This window comes from Equus asinus, chromosome 18 (assembly GCF_041296235.1).
Source record: "Equus asinus isolate D_3611 breed Donkey chromosome 18, EquAss-T2T_v2, whole genome shotgun sequence".
Classification (NCBI taxonomy): domain Eukaryota; kingdom Metazoa; phylum Chordata; class Mammalia; order Perissodactyla; family Equidae; genus Equus; species Equus asinus.
Genome location: NC_091807.1, coordinates 27,713,202 through 27,739,086, shown reverse-complemented (window position 1 = coordinate 27,739,086; position 25,885 = coordinate 27,713,202). Strand labels below are relative to the sequence as shown.

The 25,885-nt window shown below is 37.4% G+C and overlaps 1 protein-coding gene and 1 long non-coding RNA gene across 2 annotated transcripts in view; one reads left to right on the top strand and one right to left on the bottom strand.

Moving 5' to 3' along the window:
- LOC139040980 (uncharacterized) overlaps window positions 1-11,249 on the bottom strand; it is a 75,124-nt gene extending 63,875 nt beyond the window's left edge. The window contains exon 1 of the long non-coding RNA XR_011495374.1: window positions 11,116-11,249. This is a non-coding gene — a long non-coding RNA (uncharacterized lncRNA). The remainder of the gene's footprint in view (window positions 1-11,115) is intronic.
- Window positions 2,233-4,037, top strand: KRTAP24-1 (keratin associated protein 24-1). The gene has a single exon (XM_014866478.3). The coding sequence runs from the start codon at window positions 2,264-2,266 to the stop codon at window positions 3,023-3,025; it is 762 nt and encodes a 253-aa protein (XP_014721964.1). The 5' UTR covers window positions 2,233-2,263; the 3' UTR covers window positions 3,026-4,037.
- Window positions 11,250-25,885: the final 14,636 nt, after the last annotated feature.

Here is a 25,885-nt window from a genome sequence, read left to right as displayed (position 1 = left end):
TGTTTAGAAGATTATTGTACCGAAATAAATTTAAACATGTTGTAAAGTCTCACGCTGTGAATATTGGTTACAATATGTGATGTTCTACATTACTTATTTTGTTGAATTTACACTAGTGTGAATGATATTAATTTAAAATTCTCTACCATTTAATGCTAAGTTGGAAGACGGGGTATGTAAGATTTACAGCTGACTGACCCATTCTTTCTATGTTTTTGTTTTTCCCTCAAATCTGTTACAAGGAAGCCTAAAATAAAACTCGAGGTAACCATGGCATGATAGAGAGATGCAGAAATAAAGCACCATCAATCTCTGGACTCTGCTATATAACACTGGGATCAAGTAACTTAGTGGAAAGTTGGCTGTCAACAGCCTTATGTATTTATTTCCTATTTTTCCGGCCTCAGCATTGAAAATTTCTACACAAAATTCCAGGGTGCTCTACCACCAAACAATTTGCTGAAAATATGGTTCCCTGATCCTGACCCTTTTCGCCTGAGAGACACTTTACAAGATAGCAAAATGTGGATAATGAAGAGTTGCTTACAGAATAAATTCGTCACTTTTTTTTCTTTTGAGGAAGATTGGCCCTGAGCTAACTGCTGCCAATCCTCCTCTTTTTGCTGAGGAAGACTGGCCCTGAGCTAACATCCGTGCCCATCTTCCTCTGCTTTATATGTGGGACGCCTACCACAGCATGGCTTGTCAAGCAGTGCCATGTCCGCACCCAAGATCCGAACCAGCAACCCCTGGACCGCCGAGGCAGAACTTGTGAACTTAACTGCTGCGCCACTGGACCGGCCCCTAAATTTGTCACTTTACAGAGTAAATACTGAGAGAACTCTGAGAAAACCCAGATTAAAAAAGAGATGTTTGGAGACTATCTGTATGTTTAAATTGGTATGTATTTTAAAAATCTAGCTGAGAAGCTGAGAATGGGGAGGGAAATCTAATTGTCTTCTGTGAGGACACTGTTTTTTAAAAACTATTCCTGCAGTTTTTCCTACCTGAAGAAGTTGGTACTATCCTTTGTCTGAACTCATCATGTTAATAACGCATTGCTGTTTCCAATTCAATAGACGCTGTACAGATGAATTACAGTTTGCATTTCAAAACCAAAAAGTCAATTCTTTAGTTTAAATTAAAATCTTAAAACTTTTAAGAAAAATCTTAAAATTTCTTCGGCCTTCACCATAAGAGTGAAAAGTGTTGTTTAATAGGCACGGTGCCTATAAGAACTGTTCAGTCTTTCAAATAAAATTTTTAAACACAGTCAATCCCCTTTGTGGGTCTAAACCGAAAATAACTACATTCTTCAAGAGAGGAATGAAATGAAGCCCGTGTGCATGAAAAAGCAAATGAAGAATAAGTAAAACTTACTTTGGGAGAAATGTAGAAAAATGCTATACATTTGACTGCAACTGAGTTGTATGGCAGAGACAATAGAATGTATAGTGTATAATCTTTGTCAATTAGGAAGGTACAATCTTGAGAAACTGGCCTTCTTTGGTGTTATATAGTGCAGAAGCTTTTTAAGAAAGGGATCTCATAGACTTCTTGGTTACTTAGCAACCACTGACCCATGGGGACAAGTTCATTTTTGGCCTCGTATAGGTCACTAAGTCTCACTGGGATTGCTGTGAATCTTACAGATGGAATTCTCTAAACACATCAGATGAGAAGTTGTCACCAATACGTGGCCTGGCACAGTTAAGAGTATAGCACATATTTGGGGGAAACAGTTTTTTCTCTTGGTAGTTCAATGCTTTACTCTCTCTTTTGAGCGACAATGTGGAGACAGCCAAAGTATTCAGCTTATTTCAGAATATAGGATCAAGTCTGCAGTATTTTGCAGTAGTCAAAAGAGTGGACAAGCACAGCTTCCTTGTTTTGCTTGAATCCTTGTTAACCTTTTAATAACCATGTCACAGAAGCCTATAGACATGTTAACCAGTGATTGACAGATGGGAGTTTGCCCATTAACATTAAAATCACTGTTCACAGAACCTATGGTCTACAGATGATAGCTCATGGGTGATGGTCAAAATGGCTAAATTAGATACCTTGAAGAATCAAAATAAACTTATTTTTATATGAATGTGAAGACGTTAGCAGCTGTAGCTAAACAAGACGCTAATGAGATGTTGCTGCGTTGTTGTCCCAGGCAGTGAGAAGGAAGAGAGTCTGGAGACAATCACCAGGGAAGATATAAAAAGTCCTCAGGTCACACAGCCTCACCATACCTTCGCAGCCATCACTGAGCATGCACTCGGGTTCCATGTCTCTTCTGGGCTATCCTGGGGATTGCAGTGGCACATCCTACAGAACTCACTGTTATGTCCCTGTGACTTCCTCTGTTGCTCTTTGCTCCAGTGATGTAAGCCCTACCTTCGGGATCTGCTTACCCAGTAGCTACCAAGGAAATCTCTGGCTTCTGGACAACTGCCAAGAAACCTATGGTGAAGCACCAAGCTGCGACTCTCCCAGCTGTGAGCCCAAGATCTGCACCACAAGTTGTGACCCATCCAACTCCTGTGTGCCCTGCAACTCTCCAACGGTGGGAAAAGTATGCAATGTCTGTGAAACTACCAACATTGGACCCAGCCCCAGCTGTAGCCCATGCACTCAGACCAAGGGGTATGTATCAAATTGCTACACATCCAGCCAATGTACATCTAAAGCTTGCCAGACCATCAGCAATGGCTTCAAATGCTGTGGACAACTTAACTGCTTATCCAAGAATTTCCGACCCCTAAACCACTGCAGATTGGGTAGTTTGGGGTATAGAAGCTACCAAAATCTTGGCTTCATACCCAGTGGCTTCTCACCATCATGTCATATCACCAGCAGATGCCAATCCCAAAATTATTTAACAAGAAATTGCCAATACCCATGTTATGGGCCCATAAGCTGCCAACCGCTGAGCTATTTTTCTAGAAATTTCCGGTCTCTGAGCTGTATACCAAGTACCTTCCCTCCTCTGAGGTATTTATGCAGTGGCTGCAGATCTCTGAATTACTATTGATCAACTTATTGCATATATAGCTGCTGGAAATTGTCCAAGGGGGCAGATTTTACTAAGTAGTCATTTTCTCCAATATTCTGCTGAATTACTTCATGTGTCTTAAGACTCTTACTCATTAACTTCAAATATAACTTCAGGACTTATTAACCACAACCATTATCATCTGCTGGCTTTTTTCTGTTGCTCTGTTAATGCCCTTTGTGCTGAAGGCTCACCTTGAAGGTAGTATTACTGTTTCTGAGATTAACCATGATGAACACACTGAAGAGATTCCACATGAAATGCAACCATTGCCAGGTTTGTAATTTGGGCTATCATTGTCACTTGTCTACCAATGTGATTATCACCTACCTTTCTCGATGAAGTGGAGCCTCCTTGTTTTGACTGCTGATTCCAGCACATTATTTCAGATCCTTTTACTTTCTACCAATAGTTTCGTCAACTGCCTAACTAGCAAGCTTGCTACCAAGCTAAGACATAACATTCTTCTAAACGTACTGAGTTGGGCCATTTCATCCTTCCCCTACTGACTGATTATAAGGATGTGCAAACAGCAATGTCCAACTAGAGTTCAAAATCAGAAGACCTTCAGCAAATCTTCTCTTCCAAGGAAGCCATAAAACAGAATTGACTGGCACTCAGCTTTTGTGCTCAATGCCTCGGAGAGAGCCTCAGAAGTGGCAGAAGCACAAAAATTGTTTGTTGAAAGAATAACAAAATACCCTTATAGATTCCTTATGATTAGTTATAATCTATGTTCAGGATTCTGTTATAATCCTCCCCTGATGAATTATTCCTTTCTGATTCCAGAAAAGGTCCTGGCTCCTACCTAATAAATTTCTTTTCAGAAATAATGATTTTCATTATGCCTTATTTCATATTCACTAAAGTTTTATCAGTGTCTGGGCAATATGCACAGCATTGTCAAAGCACTAGTTCACTGCCATTTAGTTTGTATTCTAAATTAAAAATATAAAGTGGATAGAATATGAATTCCCAGGACTTTGTTTTGTTTTGTTTTATTTTTAATACATTAAGTGGTATTTCTCTTAGAGTGTCTGTGGTTGAGATTTATACAGAGAAATTTGGGGAAAACATTTATACAATGAATCAATTTAGTAAAAAGTATATAAAGTATTAAATATACAAATATTTGTACACAAAATATGTATATTTATTGGTTTTGTAGCTAAAGTGTGGGCTTTGGAATAGATTTAATATTGAACCCTCTGAGAAGTGATTTAACTTCTATAAAACAGCTATCCAAAAAATAAAAATACAATCATCTATCTCAGTGGTAAAACATAATATCTATCCTAAGAATTTTTGTAAATAAAAAGTAAGTCATGTTTAAAGTCGAAGCAAATGGTTCCTGGAGATTGGAAGGATCTGAAAGATCATCAGTGTCAATAGTCAATGACTAAAATTAAAACTCATGAAGCATACAAATGGAGCTACCATTTTATTTACTCATTCAGTAGGTCTACTATTATAGGAAAGGCTTATAGAAGGAATACTAATGCATTGCTCCTGCTTGAACACGTCTGGGGACAATCAAGTCACTCCTTTGTGAGTTCATTCAATTTTCAGAGAATTCTATTTGTTGAAAATTTCTTCTTTATATTGAGAAAAATCTAATTGTCCTTAGCAATTATTCATTGACTATATAGGACCAGTTTAATTCCTTTAATATAGAACAGATGTTCAAGTATTTGAAAACAACTCCTATCTGTTTCAGATGTGTATTCAGTTGTCCAAACTAAACATACATTCTTTCTCTTAAGAAATTTTAATAGAAAACCTATTCTTTGAGGTGTTGAATGAAACTCTTTGGGAATATCAAGATTTATAGATCCTGTTCTCGAGAACTATTCAGAGGAGTAATATACTGAAACAAACACAATACTGTCTCAACCATTTTAGGTACAATATAAAAAGAATCGGGAAGAACTCTAACTGAAAGAATGAGAGACTACTTGGTGGAAGAAGTGATCTTGGAGTAATACCTGAATGGCGAGGTGCCTGGGATGCAAAGATGCGAGAAGATGCAAAGGAAAGTAAGTGAGAGTAATGAACACATTTGGAAAGAGACGTAGTTTAGTTTGATTCAAGGAAAGCAAACAGACGATCACCAGTGAAATAATTGAGGGAAAATACAGGACATTAGATTAAGTATCTTGGATATGAAACACTTCCTTAAATAAGAATAAACAAATAATAATTATGAAATGAAAGATTTATAAATATGGCTACATCAAAACCAAAAGCTCCTGATCAGAGAAGATATCATAAAGAAACAAAACATAAGCAAGAGTATGTGTGGGACGTGAGGGGCATATGAGAAGTCGCTGTACCTTCCACTCAATTTTTCTGGAAACTTAAAAGGTAATAAAAGTTAGTTAGAAAATCAAACAAGCAAACAAAAAGGACAAAAAACAAAAGATTGAGAAAAAATATGCAACGTAAAATTACTGCCCAGAATATTTAAGAACTTCTACCAAAAAAAAAAAGGAAAAAGAACAAATGACTCAGAAAATAAACAAAGAATATGAGCAATTACTAATAAAGGAAATACAAATGGTCAACAAACATATTGAAAAATGTTCAACCAAGCAGTAATTAGTAACTATAAAGATATTATTTTCCCCATCCATTTGGAAACATTTCTAAGTTACTCACATCAACTTAAAAATGTACTCACACACTGAAGGTGGTAACAGAATTTGACAGAGCTGCTCTGGATATGAATATTTAAAATGCACACAATGTATGACCAGGTAATTCCACTTCTTAATAGTTCCCCTGCAGAAATATTCTTTCAAGTTTTACAATATTCATTTCTGCACTGCCCAGATACTGAAAAATTGGAAACAACAGATAAGTCCATCAAAGGAGACTATAAAATAAAATGCAATGTAGTCATTTAATAAATATTTTATAAGAATTTTAAAAAGTGGCATAGATCGCAACAAATTGTATGATGAAAGACATACAAAACAAAAAATGATTTATAAAAATGTGATAAAGTGTGACATGTTTTATGCATAACCACACACAAACATTTCTCTATGCAATATATATATTATATATACACCCAGAGTATTTTTTATAGAATAAACAACTAGAAAAGCACAACCCAAGTTGTGTCAGCTTTGGGGGAGTTTTAGGAATGGTAGTTGTTATTTCTCAAAGTGACTTTTAGTTCAGCTTTGAGCCCCTGTGTAATTAAAACCTAAACAAAATAGCAGTGCTGAGAAATAAAGTTGGTCCCACCCTATAATTTTGTGGAGTACAAAACTAACAACCTTCTGTATGCTACTGTTAATAAAAATGTTGAATAGCAAAGTGAAATAAGCATTAGCCTCTATAGCACATTGCCTTCTAGAAAACCACAGAATGTGAAGATTTATATATACCTGTCCTGTTTGATTTCAGTTAGGCAAAGAATACGCTTAGTAAATAACATACTATGTCCATAGCACCATTGGAAGCTGATTTGTAGAACCCAGTAGAGGTCTTTAAAATTTGCACTTAAAAATTCATAAGTGAATCGCTTCTTTCCCCATACATTTCACTACACAGCTGACAAACACTTTCTGCCTCCTCAATAACAGAGACCATCTATTTTTTCATTTTTTTAACTACTTCTAATTTAAAATATTACTTTCTATAGCTGTGAAAATGTTACAAATCCAAATATAAGCATTCAAGTCTTTTTTTTAAGGCTTATCCCCCCCTTTCATACACAGCAGAGAAAGGAATACAATGAATTCACATGTATATTTACTATCCTAAATGCTATAACTCAAACAAATCTCTACCTTGGAATTTATATGATGCACAATCTACGTAATGGATGATTAAAGTCTCTATTTTAATTCGTACACCTGAAAGTTTATGTGTAGATGACTAACAGTTTACTTTATAATGAAGTTTAAAGAGTAGATAAAGCTACCACATTTGGCATGCTATCAAAGGTGTGAATATTGCATAATTTTCATGTTTATTTCTTTCTACTATCTTAAAACTGTATTATTAGCCAATATCTTTTTGGACCTTTCATTCAAATGCTGTATTTTCTAAAGAATGAGAAATAATTTACATAATTTCTAAGCTCAATGCAAACATTAATAGATTTTTAGGGGGGCTGGCCCGGTGGTGCAGTGGTTAAGTTCGCACGTTCCGCTTCTCAGTGGCCTGGGGTTCGCTGGTTCGGATCCCAGGTGTGGACATGGCACTGCTTGGCACACCATGCTGTGGTAGGCGTCCCACATATAAGGTAGAGGAAGATGGGCACGGATGTTAGCTCAGGGCCAGTCTTCCTCAGCAAAAAGAGGAGGACTGGCAGTAGCTAGCTCAGGGCTACTCTTCCTCAAAATAAATAAATAAATAAAATAAACAATAAAAATAGATTTTTAAATTTTTTGTTCTATTGAATTTCTTATTTATGTCTTTTTCTTTGAGCTCTGCATGAAATGCTTATCAAAGTTCTCAATATACAGCTACTGTGATACACATAATTCGCTTAAGGAAAATGAATCTCATCTATCAGGAAGCCTTGATGAATAGTGGTCTCACATGACAGTTCAATTAACCATACTGTCACTCCCAATATCACGAAAGAATATTTCAAAACCATGCAACTCTATATGTATTCATAACTACCAACACTGTACGGTCTGTGTTAAAATTTCCACCCACACTAGTGCCTGCTGAAATCATATTTCCTAGATTCACTTCAGGAGTGAATCAGAAGTGAAGTAAATCTTTGATCAGATGTGTGTATGTGTTGTCTCAGAGCTAATAAAATTATTTCATCAACTACTTTACTATGCTCACTGTGCCTGTTCTTTTTGTCTTTTGTTTTAATGTGATTGACAGTTGGTACTCAGCAAATTACTGAGCTGTGTGTCTATAGTCAGGTCACTGACAGATCAGAAGAGAATGGAAGCTCAGATTTTGCCTTTGTTTACTGCACCTTACAGTCAGGAGTCCTGAAAACTCTAGATGATGTGATTGTTGCCTGCTGTCATTCCAGGGCCTCACATATGTAAAGGGAATATTATTCAAAACTAGGAAGTAATTCTCTTAATTTTTTTTAAATCAAAAATATACGACTTCCAAATATACACTTAGATTCTGTTACCTAAAAGAATGATGTTAAAGTTTCTTTATCTAAAGAATAAAGATTCTAAATCCGGAATTACTTCTTTCAAGAAATAAAGAGTAAAGATTTCAAGTTCAGAATCCTTTCTTTCAAGAAACAATTATGATGAAAATAATTATTCTTGTCATTATTGCTACTTTTCACTGTGAACCATTTCTCATCTGGAGTGTGGGCACTGAGAATGGGGGGATTAAAAATTGTACTACCAGAGTCTGCCCTTTCTTATCAATCTGCATCTTTTCTCAGTCATCTCTCATAAGTAATAGACTTTTCTGAGCTCATCTCTCTCAGACTGGGGAAAACATTGGCTCTTTGTACTACAAAGACCAGGTGCCATATGAATCTTGATTCACTTTGAGGAATATCTGTTGGCCTACGGACTCAAAGAAATATACTAAGGCTTCTTTGATGGTATATTTATTGTGTGTGGCCTTATGATTCACATATCATGAGTGCAGCAGGGTGATTTGCAGAACTTGAATTTTAATCCTGAATCTGCCCCTTACATGTTGTACAGCCTAAGCTGTCCTTTACCCCTGTGAGCCTTTATAAAGTGAGAATTAAGTGAGAAAGTAAATAAGATGCTCTGACCCAGTGCCTGAGAATAGTGCTCAACAAATGGCAGTAAATTCTATTATGTTGAAAAGCAAAGAGACCCTGGAACTCACCAACACTACAGGCTTTTTTCTGTAGATAGTATGATAGAGAACCAGAACCCAAGGTCCTAGAGCGAGTCAGTTACTTGGGAAACTAGAATCAGAATCCAGATTCCCTTTGCTCTAGTCCAGCGTATTAGCAGGACAGACTTTTTCCTCACTAGTTCCTATGAGGAGTGAATTTCCCCTAAATACCCTTCTAACTCCTCTTTAATCCTTTACTCATTCAGCTTCTGGAGCGGGGGTGGGGGACAATAACCTTTATGATTGATAAATGTGAGAAGAATAACTGGGCATGTGCCTTTCAGCCTTGACCTTCTCTCTCTTGGGAGTTTCTCTTCCTTCGTGTACAAACTGCCCACCAGATGATGGTCCCACGGCTTTCTCCACGATGGGAAATTTCTCCCGGACCCCTGCTGCCCTGATGTGGATAAATCTGATTCTACGGTTCAGTGTTAGCAAGCCCATTTGTTTTAATAGACCTAACTCTACAACTTGACCTCTGTCAGTAATAAAGGTGATATGTGTACCTACCTGTAATTTATTTCAGTTTCAATTTTTAAGTGCACAGAACCCACTTAGTAATAAGGAGTAGTCTCTCAGAACCCCAACATAGCGTTTTCGAAAATAAGTCATCCAGCTTATCACTTAACAGAAGATTATCTATACCCTATGAAATAACTCACTAATGAATATATGTACTACAAAATGCAACCAGGATGCAATTATTTTAAACAGAGTTCATGGTGTAAAGTAAATCAGATAACAGTGCTGCATTCCATTATGGCTTTTTCCATTGTGGTTATCATATTAGGAAGCAAACTGAACTTGCAATTAGAAAATATTTGATAGAAGACCCTTACATTTTTTTAACTCAGTGTTATGAGTAGAAGTAATAAATGATGGAACAGGAAGTGTATGAAGAGAGCACGTATCTTTTAGACCCGATAAAGTTATTATGAAACACCCAACATTGTCACTCCAAGATCAGATTGCGCCATTTACACTTCATTTGATGCCTTGAAGTGAAGAAACTAAAGGAAAGATGCCAAGAACAGCAAGTCTCCAGTGTATATAACCTTTCACGCTAGGCTAAGACATTGTCCTGAAGTAATGAATCATATGAATTTCCATTCTACGACACACAGAGCAAGAGAGTATGTGGCAATGAATCAAATGGGTAATACCTACAGAAGAAAAATATTTTAAAAATTGGATACAAGACAGAAGTAAGATCTTTGGAGAGAACATTATAGAGCTTATAAATTGTGTTCCTGATCTTTTATAAATTTGAGGGAAGTAGTGTAGCATGGGAATAAACAAGTTTTCAAACAAAAGGCTAACTTGAGTCAACAGAGCTCTTAATTTCTGGCTTGGAACACACAGCATGTGTCACCACCATTGACAATGAGAGAAGAGGGTAGAGGAGGCAGGGGGGGAAGGAGGGAGATGTGAGGGACTGGGGAGGGAGAGAAAGAGAGAGAGGGAAAGGGATGGGGATAAAAGTGGAAGGTTGGTGGAAAAAGAAAGAGAAGGGAAAGGAAGGGGATTGCTCAACCCTTTTCCAGAAACCCCCCTTCCTGCCCCCACATGAGAATCATTAACTTGAAAACTCACAACCTTGACATCCCTGTAAACTAGAGTCCCTCAAACTGGAAACCAGTCAATTGCATCCTGCCCCGGGCCTCCTTCCCATGGTGGTCCACATGTAACCCCCAGACTTCCATCTCCTTCATGCTTATAAATGTGAGTCACAAATGAAGTCTGAATTCCTACTAAAGCCAACAGATCCTTTGAAAATTATCCTGCAACAAGATAAAGGCAGTAACTATGCTAACTTTATGAATAATTGTGAATAAATATGTTTGCTTATAGATATGTGTGTATAAGTACACATTTATTCCTTTTTTATCATGATTCTTAAACTTCTGTGTGTATCCAGAAGTCATAGCTCTACTGCTTTCGAAAATACTTATTTACCACTTCTTCTGTTTTAATTATCTGTTTAACACTTGGGCATAGCAATCGTAAGAAGTGTGTCATCTCCATAACTTAGAAAACTAATGATAAAGAAGAGAGAACTTAATCAGGATACATGTTTTCTTTTCTTCTTGTCTCTCTTGAAATGCAGGTAATGGAGATTTTAAGCACCACAGCACAATCCTGCCTGAAACATAGAACATCTACATTTCTCATTGCTTTCGGGTAAAATATAGTGCTCTTATAAAATATTAATAGAAACATAGTATAAAAACATTTCCACTAACCTGGTGTGACAGCTCTGTTCGACAGAAATGGTTGTGGCAGTTTTCAAGGAAGCTATTGCTGCTCATCCCAGAAGAAGCATAAACTCATTGGCCTAAATAGCTCCTAACCAACCTGATTGCAAAACAAAGATTTCAGGTGATGACAGTTAAACCAAACACCAAACCAGCCCAAATCTTTCTTCGCTAATTTAAATATAGGCCCCAATTTTATTTTTTTAATTCCAATGAAATCCATGTTCTATCCTAATCAAGAGTAAGCAGACCTCAACCCAGAGTCCTAAGCCCTGAAGTTCTATTGTTTCCAATAGTTACTAAACAACATTTCATGTAATCAACATCTATTTACCAAGTTTCATTATTTTATTCTATACATGAATATTTTGAGATATTTGGCATTATTTCCTGGTAAGAAACTTTAGAAATGTCGATGCAACGTGTTCTAAAATAAGCTGGTAAAGGCAGAGGGTTGTCATGATCACTGGCCAAAGGGGTGGCGGTGTCAGTGGACAAGGTTTTTGGAGACAGTGTGTTGATTTTAAAATGTCTGTGCCTGATCCCATGGAGGGCCCTATCCACTTTTCCACCCTGTCAGAGAACATGGAACCAAAAAACAATTCCAGCCAAGTCATTTATGTCCATGTCTTTAAAATACAAAACCAATGAATTTTTTAAGTGAACAGTCTTTCAACTTTTCTGGATAAAAACTAAAGGCCATTTGGATGGTTACCTGGTGACCTCTGGGAAGCATGCATGTTTGTGGGAAGTGGCTATAGTGTGGCCTGTCACTGCGGCAACAACAGATGGTTGGGGACAATGGAACTTGGCTTGGGGTCAGGGGACCATTCTCCAGTTCTATTTTCTGCTAAATAGTAGTGTGACTAAGACAAAAACACATTTTTCTCCCTGGGTCTCAGTTTTCCTACCAGTGAAATGTGGAGGCTGAACTAATGAACCCTTGTACCTCTAAAATATGATGATACTATCATTCTAGATATAATCTGTGTTAAAATCCTTTATGGTGTGTGACCATGCCTTCCTTCCATATGTTACCTTCCCAAACTACTTATCAGGATCCATCCAAGCTTAGCCAATGCCGTTTAATGATACAGGTGTATTCTAATTACATGTGGCAAATAAACTGTTAAATCATGAGAGATGCATTTAGTTCTGTACATCCTAATCATCAAATTGCCAAGAGTTACCTATGAAAGCTTTACATCAAACCTATGTGTTTCCTCAAGACCCTGCATTTTGGCTAACGCTAGTCTACGTTTGAAGGGAAGGAAAATAAAGGAAACACACATAGGAGATCTGAATTTCCTCCATGAGCTAATTTTCTGAGATGAAGCTGCAAACTGCAGTCATTTTAACTCAGAAATTCCACCCTTCTTGTAAAACATGTACATCTAAGTACACTGGTAAAACCTGCCTTGGCCCCCAGGCTAGACTGTTAACGCGCTTCCCTAGACACCAGCCCCTGACGTCTGACGGATCACATTTCACAACTGCATAAACTAACGTCATAATAAGGTAATAATAAGGTAGACACTAGTGTTGACTATTTAATTTCTACAACTTATTAATCTTTTAAAAGAGTAAAATAATAATAAGTGTGACATATTTTTGTAAGCAATATGTTAACTTGGGTTTGGTTGAGCTGGCATCGGGACTTCTTCCAACAGTTGGTGAAAAGGATTACTGATTCATACGTTCCTTCCTCATTGAAGATCCAGAGGTATTGCTGTTTATTTTTAAAAGTATAAAATAAAGGAAACACAAGGAAAGGAAAGGCACGCTGATGGAAGCAAGGGTCATACGTAGAAACTCAAGGAATGCTGAAGATGAAATGTTTATTGTAACCAAGCACCAGAATATAATCTGATCACAGGGGCAGATAGGGGAGCAGAAAAAGACTCCACAAATAGATTATCTTCAAATGGCGCAATTTTTTACTGGCTATGAAGCAAAGTATAGAATTTTTATTTGGTTTCTAACACTGTTGCACAAATTTTGGTTGCTAGATTACTCTAAGTAATGATCTTTCAATGTAAAGTAGGAACGAGTAGATTTTTTCTCTCTCTCTTGATTTACTCTTGCCTGGAGGCAACATTAGTTGCAAAATAACATATCCGAGAAACAAATTTTAATAGTGCATGATTGCTTTAAGCTAATTTCTCAGCAACCAGGTCACATTGCCAAGATCCCTGCTTTTGACCCTCACTCTAATTGGAGATAATCGTGTAGGATATTCTTGTTGCTTTTTAAGCATTTTACTTCTAGAACTGTTGCTGAGCATCACTCTGCCCACATAGTTACCTTATTTGATGAAAGGGCAAAGTTAACATGTTCTAGACCTCACTTGGATATTGAATTTGTTGTTATCTATCAACTATGGATCCAGAATGATTAGAGAATGACCATTTGGGAGTATAATTTCTTTTCCTGAATGTATAAGGTATGACTGGCATTTTGGTGACTGCTCAGGGTCCATGCAGAAAAACAGAAACCATGACAATTAATTATAGAGAATTGCTTAAACAAGTATTAGAGGACTGAAATGGCAACAGGAAATGTCAAGTTGATAGGGTTAGTAACTGCAGGGAGCAGCCCCAACCCTAGGACTAGGGGACAAAGAGAGGAAGTTGGGGTTGTTAGAACCCAGAAGCTCTAGAGTGAGACTCAGACCTCTGAAGTGGCGCACTGGTTTCCTTATGGAACTTGAAAGACCCTTTCGAGCTGGGACCCAGACCTCTGAGGAGAGGGCATTGCCACTCAGCAGTGCTGTCTCTCTGGAGGAATGGGGAGGCAGGGTTTAGTGGGGTAGTTCTCCAATTCAGAAGGTGAAAGGAGGAGATTGGAGCCAACTGCCATTGCCAGGGTGATGTTAACAGGACAGAAAGCATAAACAGAAAGGAGCAGTCAGTTCTCTTCCTAGTCCTCCAGCCTTCTAATTGCCCTCTAGCGCCCCCTATCGACGTAACCTACAGGGAACAGTTGACAGACGACAAATGTGGTTTTCAGATTCCCAGCTATACCATCCCAAAGCAGAGTATAGAATGTAGACCTAAAACTAAGAGACAATACCTTAATAACCATCACAGACTGACTCTGTGCTTTTCTAAATGAACTTTAAGTGTCTATGCTATATAATTGTCATTTTAGACTCCATCTATAAAGTCATAAGTGTGTGTAATGTGGTGCATCTGGCAGAAGATTTTGGCTTTTTCTTAAAGAAAAGAATACTTTAGGCCTTTGCTTTAACTCTTCTCTGAGGGCCCGTGCGATGGGTCACCACTCCATAGCTATATCAGAAAAGAAACTCTTGCAAGAGCTTCAGGATAGACACTTATTATAATGAATGCCTCTTTAAAGAATTATAATATCATTTTAGTGTAAAAGAAGCCTGTTTCTAAAGCAAGAGCAGCCCTTTATTAAAAACAAACAAAATATAGGCAGCCGATCAGAATTGTATGACCTCATGTTAGTTATCTGGTAAAACTTTCATATCTTCTGAATCCCTCCTACATGTTTCTGTAGGGCCGTAGACTTTTGTTATCACAGCAATTGATCTGGATTCCTTTGTTACGGTTTAATGATGGTCAACAATATAGCATCCTTTTTCCTCAGCAACTTTGGAACCAATAGAAAAATAAGACAAAAAGGTAAGCAAATGAGAGTAAACTGCCACTTTTGCTACTAAAGCAATTATACTTTGAGAAGGGGGCTTCTATCTGAAGGTAAGTGGCGTTCCTGATAGGAAGTCCAGAATTAGACAGACTGATGCCTCTGATAGCAGACAACGCTGGTCCACTGGAGGCCAAATCAACATTTACAAGAGAAGCAGGGCAAGAACAGAAGCCCCCAGACAAGAAGGAGAGGAGATAATAAGCAAGGCATGCCCATTTACTCATCCAAATCCAATAATCAGACGGAAATCTCTATCTGCCAGAAGGGCAGAGGGAGTCCAGGAGCTTAACCCTGGTGGGACTCTTGCCACATGGAAGTAAACACCAAGAGCTGAGGGAAGTCACTTTCCATGTCCTCTAACCACGCTAGACAGTAAATTCTGTGGAAACACTGACAATATCTGTCTTGCCATCAAATTTCAATGCCTAGGTCAATATTTAGCAATTAATAATAACTTAATAAACATTTGTTGAATGAGTGAGGGGATTAATTCTTGTTTAGGTGGAAATTAATACTTGGAAAACTTACGTTCAAATCCTGGTCTGGTACTAACTAGTAGTGTTAATTTTGACGAGTCATTTGACATCTCTAGACCTCCATCACTCATCTGTCACATGGTGTTGTAAGCTTAACTGTAAATGAATTCTGGGATCCATTCCAGTTCCACAATTCTATGAGTCTTCTCTATCATTAATCCTCTGGATAATCTCTGGCTGATTTTGTAATCGTGGAGCCCATGGCATAAATAAATGCTAAAATAAACAGGTTTAGTGAGTAGCCAGAAACAAATGGGCTGACTTGATGTATAGGGTTGCCCTTCATTTTCCATCCTCTTGATATTTTATTCTTCGTGGAGATTGTACCAGAGGTTAGAAAACAGTACTATTAACCTGGACGCTGCCTTCCATGTGTCTTCTCTGGTCTTTAGTAAAATATTGGAATCCCATTGCAGTATCTTGGTACAGCTGTATGGTGATCAACATGGAATCCTATAAAAGAGTATGATTACTAAGGGAGATTTTTGCAGGATGCAGTGTGGATTAGAAGGAATAGAAGGATTAGAAGAGAGACAGAACTTCTGTGCTCCCCTCACACCTTGTAACTAACTCTCTGGGAATTTGTGGAAGTCATTAAAACTCTCAGACACTCAGTTTTCTCCTTTATAAAATAAGAGACTAGAATGCAGCTCTATATTGTCTTTCAAGCACAGCATTCAACAATGAACAATGAACATCAAGAACTCAATGTTCTCTGAAGAACTGAATGTATTTCTATAGCTAAAGATTTGCCAGCAGAAACACAAATTTTAAATCTTGAGATATTTTTTCCTGATTAGACAGACAAAAATAAAAGACTACAAGTACCACTGTTGTTAGGTTTTGCTGGGAGTTAAATTTATACAGAGTCATTTTAAAGGTGATTTTTCATTAGCTGTTAAAATTTAGAATACGTAGACTCTTTGGATCGGCACCCCCACACCTAGGTGCAGTAGAGAGTAGGAGTCAAACACAGTCTCTGGAACTGAACTGGCTGGGCTTGGATTGTAGTCCTTCCATCATATGGCCTTGGACCATTTATTTTGCTTCTCCATGGTCAGTTTCCTCATCTATTAGGAACAATTTCAGTAATAGGGATTACAGTGTTATCTACTCCATCGAGTGGTTGAAAGAGCTAAATGAGTCGATATAAATGTTTTGGAGAGCTTATAAATGTAGCAGGTATAAAGTAGCCACTAAGTAAATGTTAGCTGCTATTGTTATTATTATTGATGAATGTGTGAACATGTTCACAGAATACATGTTTGTGGATTTTTATTCAACAGTGCCTTTAAGGCAAATAGAAAGAAATCAGCTAATAGTGTTTAACTTGTATCAATAATGGAATTAAGATAGGAAGGTGAGAGAAGTTGGATAACTAATATGTGATGCTAACTCTCTCAAAGCCAGCCGTAGGGACATAACTGAAGAGAGGAAGGGATGAGGATACAACTGAGAAAAGTATGTAGAAACTCTGAGAAACACCTGGGGAATAAGAAGATGATTTTGTCCACATGTAGGAAAATGACAACCTAGAGCAGAACATTCGGTGCCAAAAATAGAGAGAGAAAAAGGTCAGAGGACATTGATTTATTTGTGCACTGTTCTTACTTCTAAATGTTCTAAATGGAAGGATTGTTACCTGCCCCATGACAAAAAAGATACAGCAACAACAGCTCAACACCTTCATGGAGATCAGATGGAAGGTGGATAAACCAAATCCAACAAGGGAAGAGCTTGAAAAGACCAATGATGATACTATACCACACACTAAGAAACGTAAGTTTTTTCAACTTTATGCCCCATAAAAGAATAAAGAGGCAAACTAATTAATTTATAATACAGCCATCTATAAAATAATAGGCCTCAGTGATGAGAATGTGTGAGGTCCACGCCTCCCAAGACGCGATGATCGCCAAGACATATTGTTAAAAAAACAAAGACAAATGGTAGAAAAGCTTATACAGTACACTTAATATATGAAGAAGGAGGAGAAAAACCCAAACATTCGTAATTTTCTAAATATTCATAAACATGTATGAAAATGCATAGAAAAAGTTCTGGAAGGATACATAGCAAAGCGGAATGGTGTTTACTTCTGGCGAGCAAAGGATTTGAGAAGCAAGTGTAGTGGGAGGTGGGAAGGCTGAAATATTAATGTATCTGTCTTTATCAGTGTGTGAATGTAGTTTAGTGCAAATGCCTTATGAATTATTTATATAATAAAAATACACTTTCAAGGAATGATTTTAAATAAAAATTCCAGCTGCCTATAGAATTGAGCTTAAGTTGGTGTGTTTACTCTCTTCTTAGACTTTAGTTGATGAGGGAGTTGATTTCATTAAGTACTTTCCTTGAGTCACTGCAAGTTTTAGCTGATGGTGCAAACATTTTGTGGAGGGCTCCAAGGACACGGTCTTTTTTAAAAAAATATTGCCTCTTAAATTTGTGAATTGTGAATAAGAATTGTAGCGTCTTTACTACAGAGTATTAAATAGAACCTGAAAGAAGTTGTGAATCATGTTAATCAGTGCTAAATCTATGTAGAACTGTCATGATGCTGATTTTTCTGAAGAAAAATCTATCATCCAAAACTGAATTCATGCACCTGTTCAGACTTGCATCCCTCCATCTTTACTAAGCAGCTCCAGTAGACATAGCAGACAGTATACCACACATCCTGTAGTAGAGTGGATAATGCTTACATTGACATGTCTGACCCAGAGTCTGACATTTCAAGGTGCTGCCTATATCCTGGCTCTCTTAGATCATTGTGGATATTGGCTGAGATCTCAGGGATCACTTAATTTCTAACAATGCTTTTCCCCCTCTGCCAAAATGTTCAAAATCTAAGGCAGGGTGTCCAAAGCAGAGCCAGTGAACATCTAACTTTATTTAAGAAGTTAAGGTAGCTGGAACTGCACTCATTTACCTTCAAGTTTAAAAGGCCCTGGTTACCTATCTCTGATGAGAAGGGCAACTTTAGCTATAAGAAACCATGTATTTATGCTGTATGTTGATTTACTAATAGGAAGCTTAGACAATCAATTATACAAATTTTTTTTCCTGGCAAATGACAGAAAGGAGATTGATGAGTCTTTTCTCTGCTAAATTGCTTGCCTTTTGAAAGACTACAGACTCTCAATTTTTAAGAAGTTAATACGGTAGAATCATCTTCTTAAAACTCAATAAATAACTCCGTAAAATACCTACAAGTTATTCACAGTTGTGTCTTAAGCACGACTGCAAAGGAATAACTGGAAAATGGCGGAAGTAGGTGGGCATTTGGCCCTTGGAAGGGAAAATCAGGAGACTTACTATATAGGACGAATAATGCTCAGCTCAAACCTGAGAATGCAAAATATTACAAGTTATTCATTGTTTGTTCGTCTGTTTGTTTTCCTCTGTATTTCTAGAATTCAGAAAAAAAATATTTGCTTTAGATAACTCTGCCTTGATAACTCAAAGCCTTTCTTTCCTCTGTCCCTGGCTATGTTTCTTCAACTTTCTTTCTCAAAAAAAAATATTTATTATACATCTATATTGTTTTAGGCACAGTAGTGTGAGATAAAGACATATCATAACTGATGATATATTTTCATATCATCTCTCTCTTCAATACTCAACTGATCACAGTGGTTAAGGAAGCAATATTATGGGTCTCGTACTAATTCAGGGCTATAAACATAAAAATAATAGAGACAAAGGTCAAACATGTAACATGAAGGCCTCAAAAATGCTAACCTGCCCCAAAATATTTTATCAGACAGAGATGCAAGGCCTTTTTTTGAAAAAAAATTTACAACGCAGAAAACTATTATTTGGATTGATAACTTATTAGACATATATCTGTCAAGGAGTAACTTTGCACATGAGTCTATGAGGACTAAAAGGATTATTTAGACCTTATTTTTGCTTTCTAGGAGCAATCTGATTCAACAGATGCACATATGTTTTATTCTTCTGTGCAAAGCATAGAGAATTATTCATTTTGAGGGGATGAACCTTTTAAGAATTCTTTGGCTTGCTTCACTGTCCTGACCTAATAATCTCGTAGAATGTTCTGTCTTTTTCCCTAAGCATCTCCACTAGAAAGTCCTTGAGAGTTTTAGTGATCCGCCTAGGGTTTGGACTGAAATAGAAAACAAGTTAGAATATCATGGAATCATGGAAGTATGCCTTCTATTGTCACACTCCTCATCTCTTTGTTCATGGAGCTTTCTCAGAATGGTTTTCCCTTCCCACTTTTCCTTGTTCTAGGTTCTTTCTGTCTTTTCAATGCTATCTGTTATCCCAAGAAAATCAGAATAAGTTCTTTCTTTTTATATGCTCCCCTATCAAAAAGACAGTATGTGGTAATGGAGGCCTATGGAGGTATTGAATGAGAAATATCTAGTTCAGTGTTGGATCTGGTTCTGTTCCTGACTGTGTGGGTTTCAGCGTGTTCTCTAAACTCTCTAAACTTTTGTTTACTTTTATGTAAAATGTGGTTAATAATATCTACCTGGTAGATTTCTCAGATTAGAAATTGAATGCTGAAGGCAGATTAGCATTCAAAATTAGTACCTACTTTTACCTGGATTTTATTTGCCCCTCCCCTTACGTCATTCTGCTTCTTTGTAGACCACCTATCCCCATTAGTACTGAAACATCCTTGAGATTGTGGATTTTTTCACTTATTTACTTCTCATAGTAATTAAAATCTATACTTTGCACCTTCAAAAACACATGTTGATGGGTTGTGATAGGTATCATCAAAATTTATCTTTAGAAAGACTAAGTAACAAACATAAGAATAAGAACACTTTACTACAGATTGAATTTTTCAAATGTTTATTGAATTTCTGCTATTTCCATAGAACTGTTTGCTTAAAAGTGTAACAGAGTTTTCCCAAGTCCATAATAGAGCCAAGAATATCAGTGTTCTTCCCACCTCTTCTCTATGGCTTACCCTGAGTTTATTTTTGAAGACTACCTATAAATGAAATAAATCAACTACATGCCTTTATATTTCTTTCCAAAAATCTTAGCATCTTTTTAGGTTATTTGCGTTAGAAGTCTCCCATCAATTTCCACATTTGCTTTTTGAACTCATGGCAAGATAATTTATGCCCCAACAAGTATGATTTAAAAGCATGTTTGGACAGACTTCAAACTAATTTACTTATTACTATGTGTCAAAAATCTACTTTACTCAACTGATATGAACCTGGGAGTATTTTCTTTCAGGCAAGCAAAATGCTTGGTCTTAAAAAGATGACTTTAACCCACTTATTTATATTTCCTATTGTTTATAACCATTTGAATACTTAAAAAAATTATTCCCCATTCTTATCCCTCATCACAATAAAGTGGTAATAAATAATTCCTATTCTTATGGCCCCTTTTCCCAGGCTTGCACCCCAAAGCTAAACCAATAATTAGGCAACTCAGCCACAGTTGCCTGAACGTCAAACTGTTGCTAAGTATTAGCTAATTTAAAAAGAAGGGAAGTAGAGGTACCGGCATATGCATGTGTGTGTGTACACGTGTGTGAAATAATGAAAGAATGACATCAGAAAGTCGATTTCTCTTTTCGAACCATGGACTCCCTGATTGCTACAATTTCAATAATTATGCCCGGTAATCCATAGGGTCAGGAAACTATAAATCTTAATTCAGCTCCCTGGCAATTTAATGAATTAAATGTTTGTTTTTCCTAAATAAAATTTCTCTTAGTGTATTATCTTCTTTTAGAGATTAGCTATCATTAGTCCTGCGTAGAGAATACCACCAAAATATGTGCTTAGTGTCTCATATACATATATATTTGCACAGAAGCCAATCAAAGCTGCTAGAAAGGAGGGCTGTTGTATAATAAATACGGCAGGGCATGTATATACCTAGTGCCTGTGTTTGAATATGTTTTTATATAAAAATGGCAAGTTTCCATTCATTTCTATAGTTGTCATCTTCATAAGACTTAGGTATGTCAACAATGTTGAAGCAGCATTGTGCTTATATTACATGGTCTTAAATCATAAATTTAATTTACTAACATTTTATGTAGAGTTGTGCATTAAATGTCCATCACCTTCAAGAATATAAAAAATTGTTTTTTTAGTTTCTAGAAAGTAACTTTGGATAATAGTACACGTCTCCTCCCTCTGAAATAATTGGGTGTCTAATGTACCATAATATTAAAGCAACATATATATATGAATATTACATACCCCCTGAGTGACCAATTGTATACTTTGCAGATGTTGGTTTTAGTCAGGATTAACTTAGTTATAAAGAACACCCTTGAGATACTTAAAAAGAAGATTAAAACAAATAATTTATTCTAAAGATGCAGGAGGCAGAGCTGAACCTCACAGGGAAAATGGAACCAGAAATTGTCTCTCTCTCAACTGCTTTCTCTCTCTCTCCATGATTTCTTCTATGTTTTGATGTGTTTTCTTCATTTTTTTCCCCTATCAATAGGTAAGACTTTTCCTCTGTTATCTCCCAGTCTGATCCAACTCTCTCATCTTTTGACCCAAAATGTTGGAATCCCATTTTCCCCTTTCCCATTCCACACCCCCAACTTCATATGCTAAATTTGACTTTACTTTAGAGTCCAACTCAGATATTTTCTTCTCCCAATATTACCTTCTTCTGACTGCCCAGCTGAAAGGAACTTTAAACTGCTGTGAATTTTCAGTGCACTTCATCTTTAATCTTCAATGACTAGCATCATTTTTACGTTAGATATGTGTCCCAGCTCTCTTACTAGAAATCAGACACTATGTCTTATACCTGCTTGTGTCCTAACATAAAAATTGCCCTCTGATCTGCTTTGTTGGAGTTATACTGTGTGATCTTAGTAGACTCCCCTAGAATCAGTGAGTGGAGGTTAAAAGAAAAGACATTTCAGCTCAATAAGTGGGGAAAAAAAAACTATCTACAAGTAAAACTGCCTTCAAAGGGCTCTCTCAGAAGCAAGAAGGATCCTTAAAATGAGCACTATCAAATTAAGGTGTTTATGGCTGCAAGTAACAAAATAGTCAACTAAAGTTGGCTTACACCATAAGGCTATGTTATTTCATTGAAACTGGAGTTCCTCAGTAGGAATTTTCCAGGATTAATTCAACAGCACTATCATGTCATTAAGGATAAAGATTTTTGGTTTTGTTCAGTTTTACCATCTTTAGTACATTGCCTGACTTCCTAGTCTTTTCCCCTCCTAAGTTCAAGATGGTTATCATAATGTCGTTATCAGATACAAACCAAATAACTGACAAAGAGGAGAGGGTCCCCTAAACTCTCAGATGCTCTGTGCTTCAATCTCACTGTCTAGAACTGGGTTACATGCTCATGGCTAACTCCATCGCCAGCAGAATTGAGACATCTGTAATTTACCCACTAGATCTTGGGAAGCAGTCATTTGAAAATCAGCAGGTAGAAGGTAGGGAGTAGGTGACTTTGCGATATTTCACCAAATGTATTTTTCCCTGAGTGATTCAAGAACAGTGGCTGAATATTGCCTATTTACATAGTAGAGGCCATCCAACCACTGGATGCCAGAGGGCAGAGGGATATAATCTTTAAAACCTTTGTTAAACTTAAGTTTTTATGACTAAATGAGCAAGTATGTACTTAGATTAACAACCCAGATGGTATGTGTTTATGATACAGTCTATAATTCTGTGTTCAAGGACCTCTTTCTTAAGTAACCTGGATTATAATAGCATGTTTTTTCAGTTCAGTAACCCATAGCTCTCTCCTCTCTGCTTGGGCAGCACAGTCCTGGGGACTGGGAATGGAGTTATCGATCTACCACCACCTCACTATGGGGCCTGTTGATGTCATCTCATTTCTTTCACTTCACTTTCCTTCTACCTAAATTGAGAGCTCAATAGCCTGCAAGACACATTCTGATTCAGTGTTCTTTGATCTACATGGCTCGTTCCATTGAAGAATTCTCTGATCCCATGACTTCTGCCAGCAGGAGTTATAAACTATTATGGGGTAGGATATTACTGCTACCCTGTCAAAAGTGAAGACAACATGCAAAATCTATATGAGTGTCTTCTGAATGAATGCTGTACCCAACAAGACGCTCTAGCTAATCAGACTCTGACCCTGGGTGGTGTCAGGGAAGAGGAGAGAGAGGAAAGAATCTGCAATCAACTTTCTATCCTTAGACACAGAGAAACTAATATGCTTGAAGGGCAGTCTGTTGCTTTGTGTCATATAATCACTATAGATCTACAAATATAAAGCAAGTTTCTATTACCTTATTAGGATTTCATAGCGAACATATAAAGTTCTTTGCTTTTTGAGAATATAAATTCTTATGTTTAATCAAACAATATCTCCAGAGTTATTGTTTGATTTGATGTTTTTATTAGGATGAAGTTGTAGAGGAGAGAGATTTTTTAAAGGAGTGTAGACACAGAGCTGTGTCTGACGTTTCTTTTGACTATGAAGAGAAACTTTTTTCAAGCACACAAGAAGTTGCTTGTAAGAAATGAAGACTAGAGAGAAGACATTAAAGGGATGACATTCATGACTGACTTTGTGAGATACCCGGGTGCCCGTGACAAAATGTGACCCAGTATTGGAGAAAGGACCCTGCCATGCTCTGCACCCTTAGGCACCGATGACTTTATGAGGACCTAAAGATAGCACACACATCACGTATCTCCAAAGAGACAACGTCTGTAGTGGCAACAGAGAAAGTCTTTCCAACAGCCCCAAGAATGCTGACTCTTTACCAAGGGGAGCTGAAACAGGAAACAGTATGTTTGCTGATACTCAGTATATCTATTTTAAAGTGATTGGTTTACAAATACACTGCATCACTCCTTTGGTATCACTTAGGGGCAATTTTCAATTGTGAGAGACAGTGCTGAAACCAAAATTTATGCCAGTGTGTGGCAACGCAAGAAAGATCTCAATTCCAATGCAGGATGATTAAAATTGTATATAAACTTTTTTGTGTATACAATGTACACCTTTGTTTGTATTCCTAAATATATTTTTCTTCTATTTTAACATGAAAAGTTCTTTACTCCTCTTGAATTGAAAACTGATAATAAAAATGCTTAGAATAATAACATGTATATTGAATGCTTCTTTTGGGGACAGCATGATAAGCGCTTTGTATGGATTATCTCCTTTAGCCATCCCATCACCGTAAGAAAGACTTTTTTTTTTTGGTGAGGGAGATTGGCCCTGAGCTAACATCTGTGCCAATTTTCCTCTCTTCTGTATGTGGGATGCCACCACGGCATAGCTGGACGAGCAGTGCTGGGTGCCCGGCTGAGATCCAAATCTGTGAACCCTGAGATGCAGAAGCAGAGTGCACAAACTTAACCACAACGCCACTGGGCCGGCCCTCCTAAGTAAGACTTTTTATACCCGTTTTATGTGTGAGGACACTTAGGCTATAGAGAACCTAATAGCAGATTTAGGATATTAAGTAAGTCTGATTGATTCCAGATCCTTCAAATCTCTATACCAGGGTCTCCCAACCTTGGAACTAATGGTATGTTGGATTGGATCATTTGTTTTTTTGTTTTTTTTTTAAGAAGAAGATTAGCCCTGAGCTAACATCTGTGCTCATCTTCCTCTATTTTATATGTGGGATGCCTGCTGTAGCATGGCTTGATGAGCAGTGTGTACGTCCACACCGGGTATCCAAACCAGCAAACCCCAGGCCACTGAAGTGGAATGTGCCAACTTAACTGCTGTGCCAGGGGGCCAGCCCCTGGATCATTTGTTTTTTTGGGGGGCTCTCCTTCCTTGTAAGATGCTTACCAGTATCCCTGGTCTCTGTCCACTAGAAAACAGTAAGTCCAGCACCCCTAGAAGATGTGAAAATGAAAAGTGTCTCCAGACATTGCCCAGCATCCTCTGGTTGAGAACCACTGCTTGACACGCTTCGTCTTCCTTGCTAATTCATCACCTGATAAGGGAAGATGAAAGCCATTTGAAACATGATTTAGGTGACCCCTGGAAGTTTTAGATGACAGAGCTTGGAGATTGTTGGGAACACCTAACTAACTTTTTGTCCATGTTTCTCAATTCCACATCACTTGAGAGTCTGGGATTCCAAAAATTATGATTTGGTCTTAGAGTTTGGCACCTAGGCTGTTTGACTTGTCTTCAGAATTTCCCTTTTCCCAATATATTTGCTATTAAACCTGGCCCAGATGAATGGGTTGACCCAAGAGCTATTACAGCAGATCATCAGAATAACTGAATCAGAATTCAAAATTGAAATATAAAGCAGAGAGATTAACTGAGAGGTTAAGACATCAGGGTTAAAATATCAGCCACCATACATTGTTTTAGTGACCATGATCTTCTTAGGAAAGAATGAAAGGTATTTTTCACCACCCCTAGGCAAGTAGCCAAGACTTTGCTTTGCAAGTTACACACATTTTCCCACCAGGAGACAGTTGTCCACCTTTGAGTTTGCAACGGATAGCCCTGAAAATAATGCACAACCAAGTGTTTTTGTTTCCAAGAGTTAGGCCCCGAATACTGAAGGCACAGAAAATCTACTGTTTCACCAA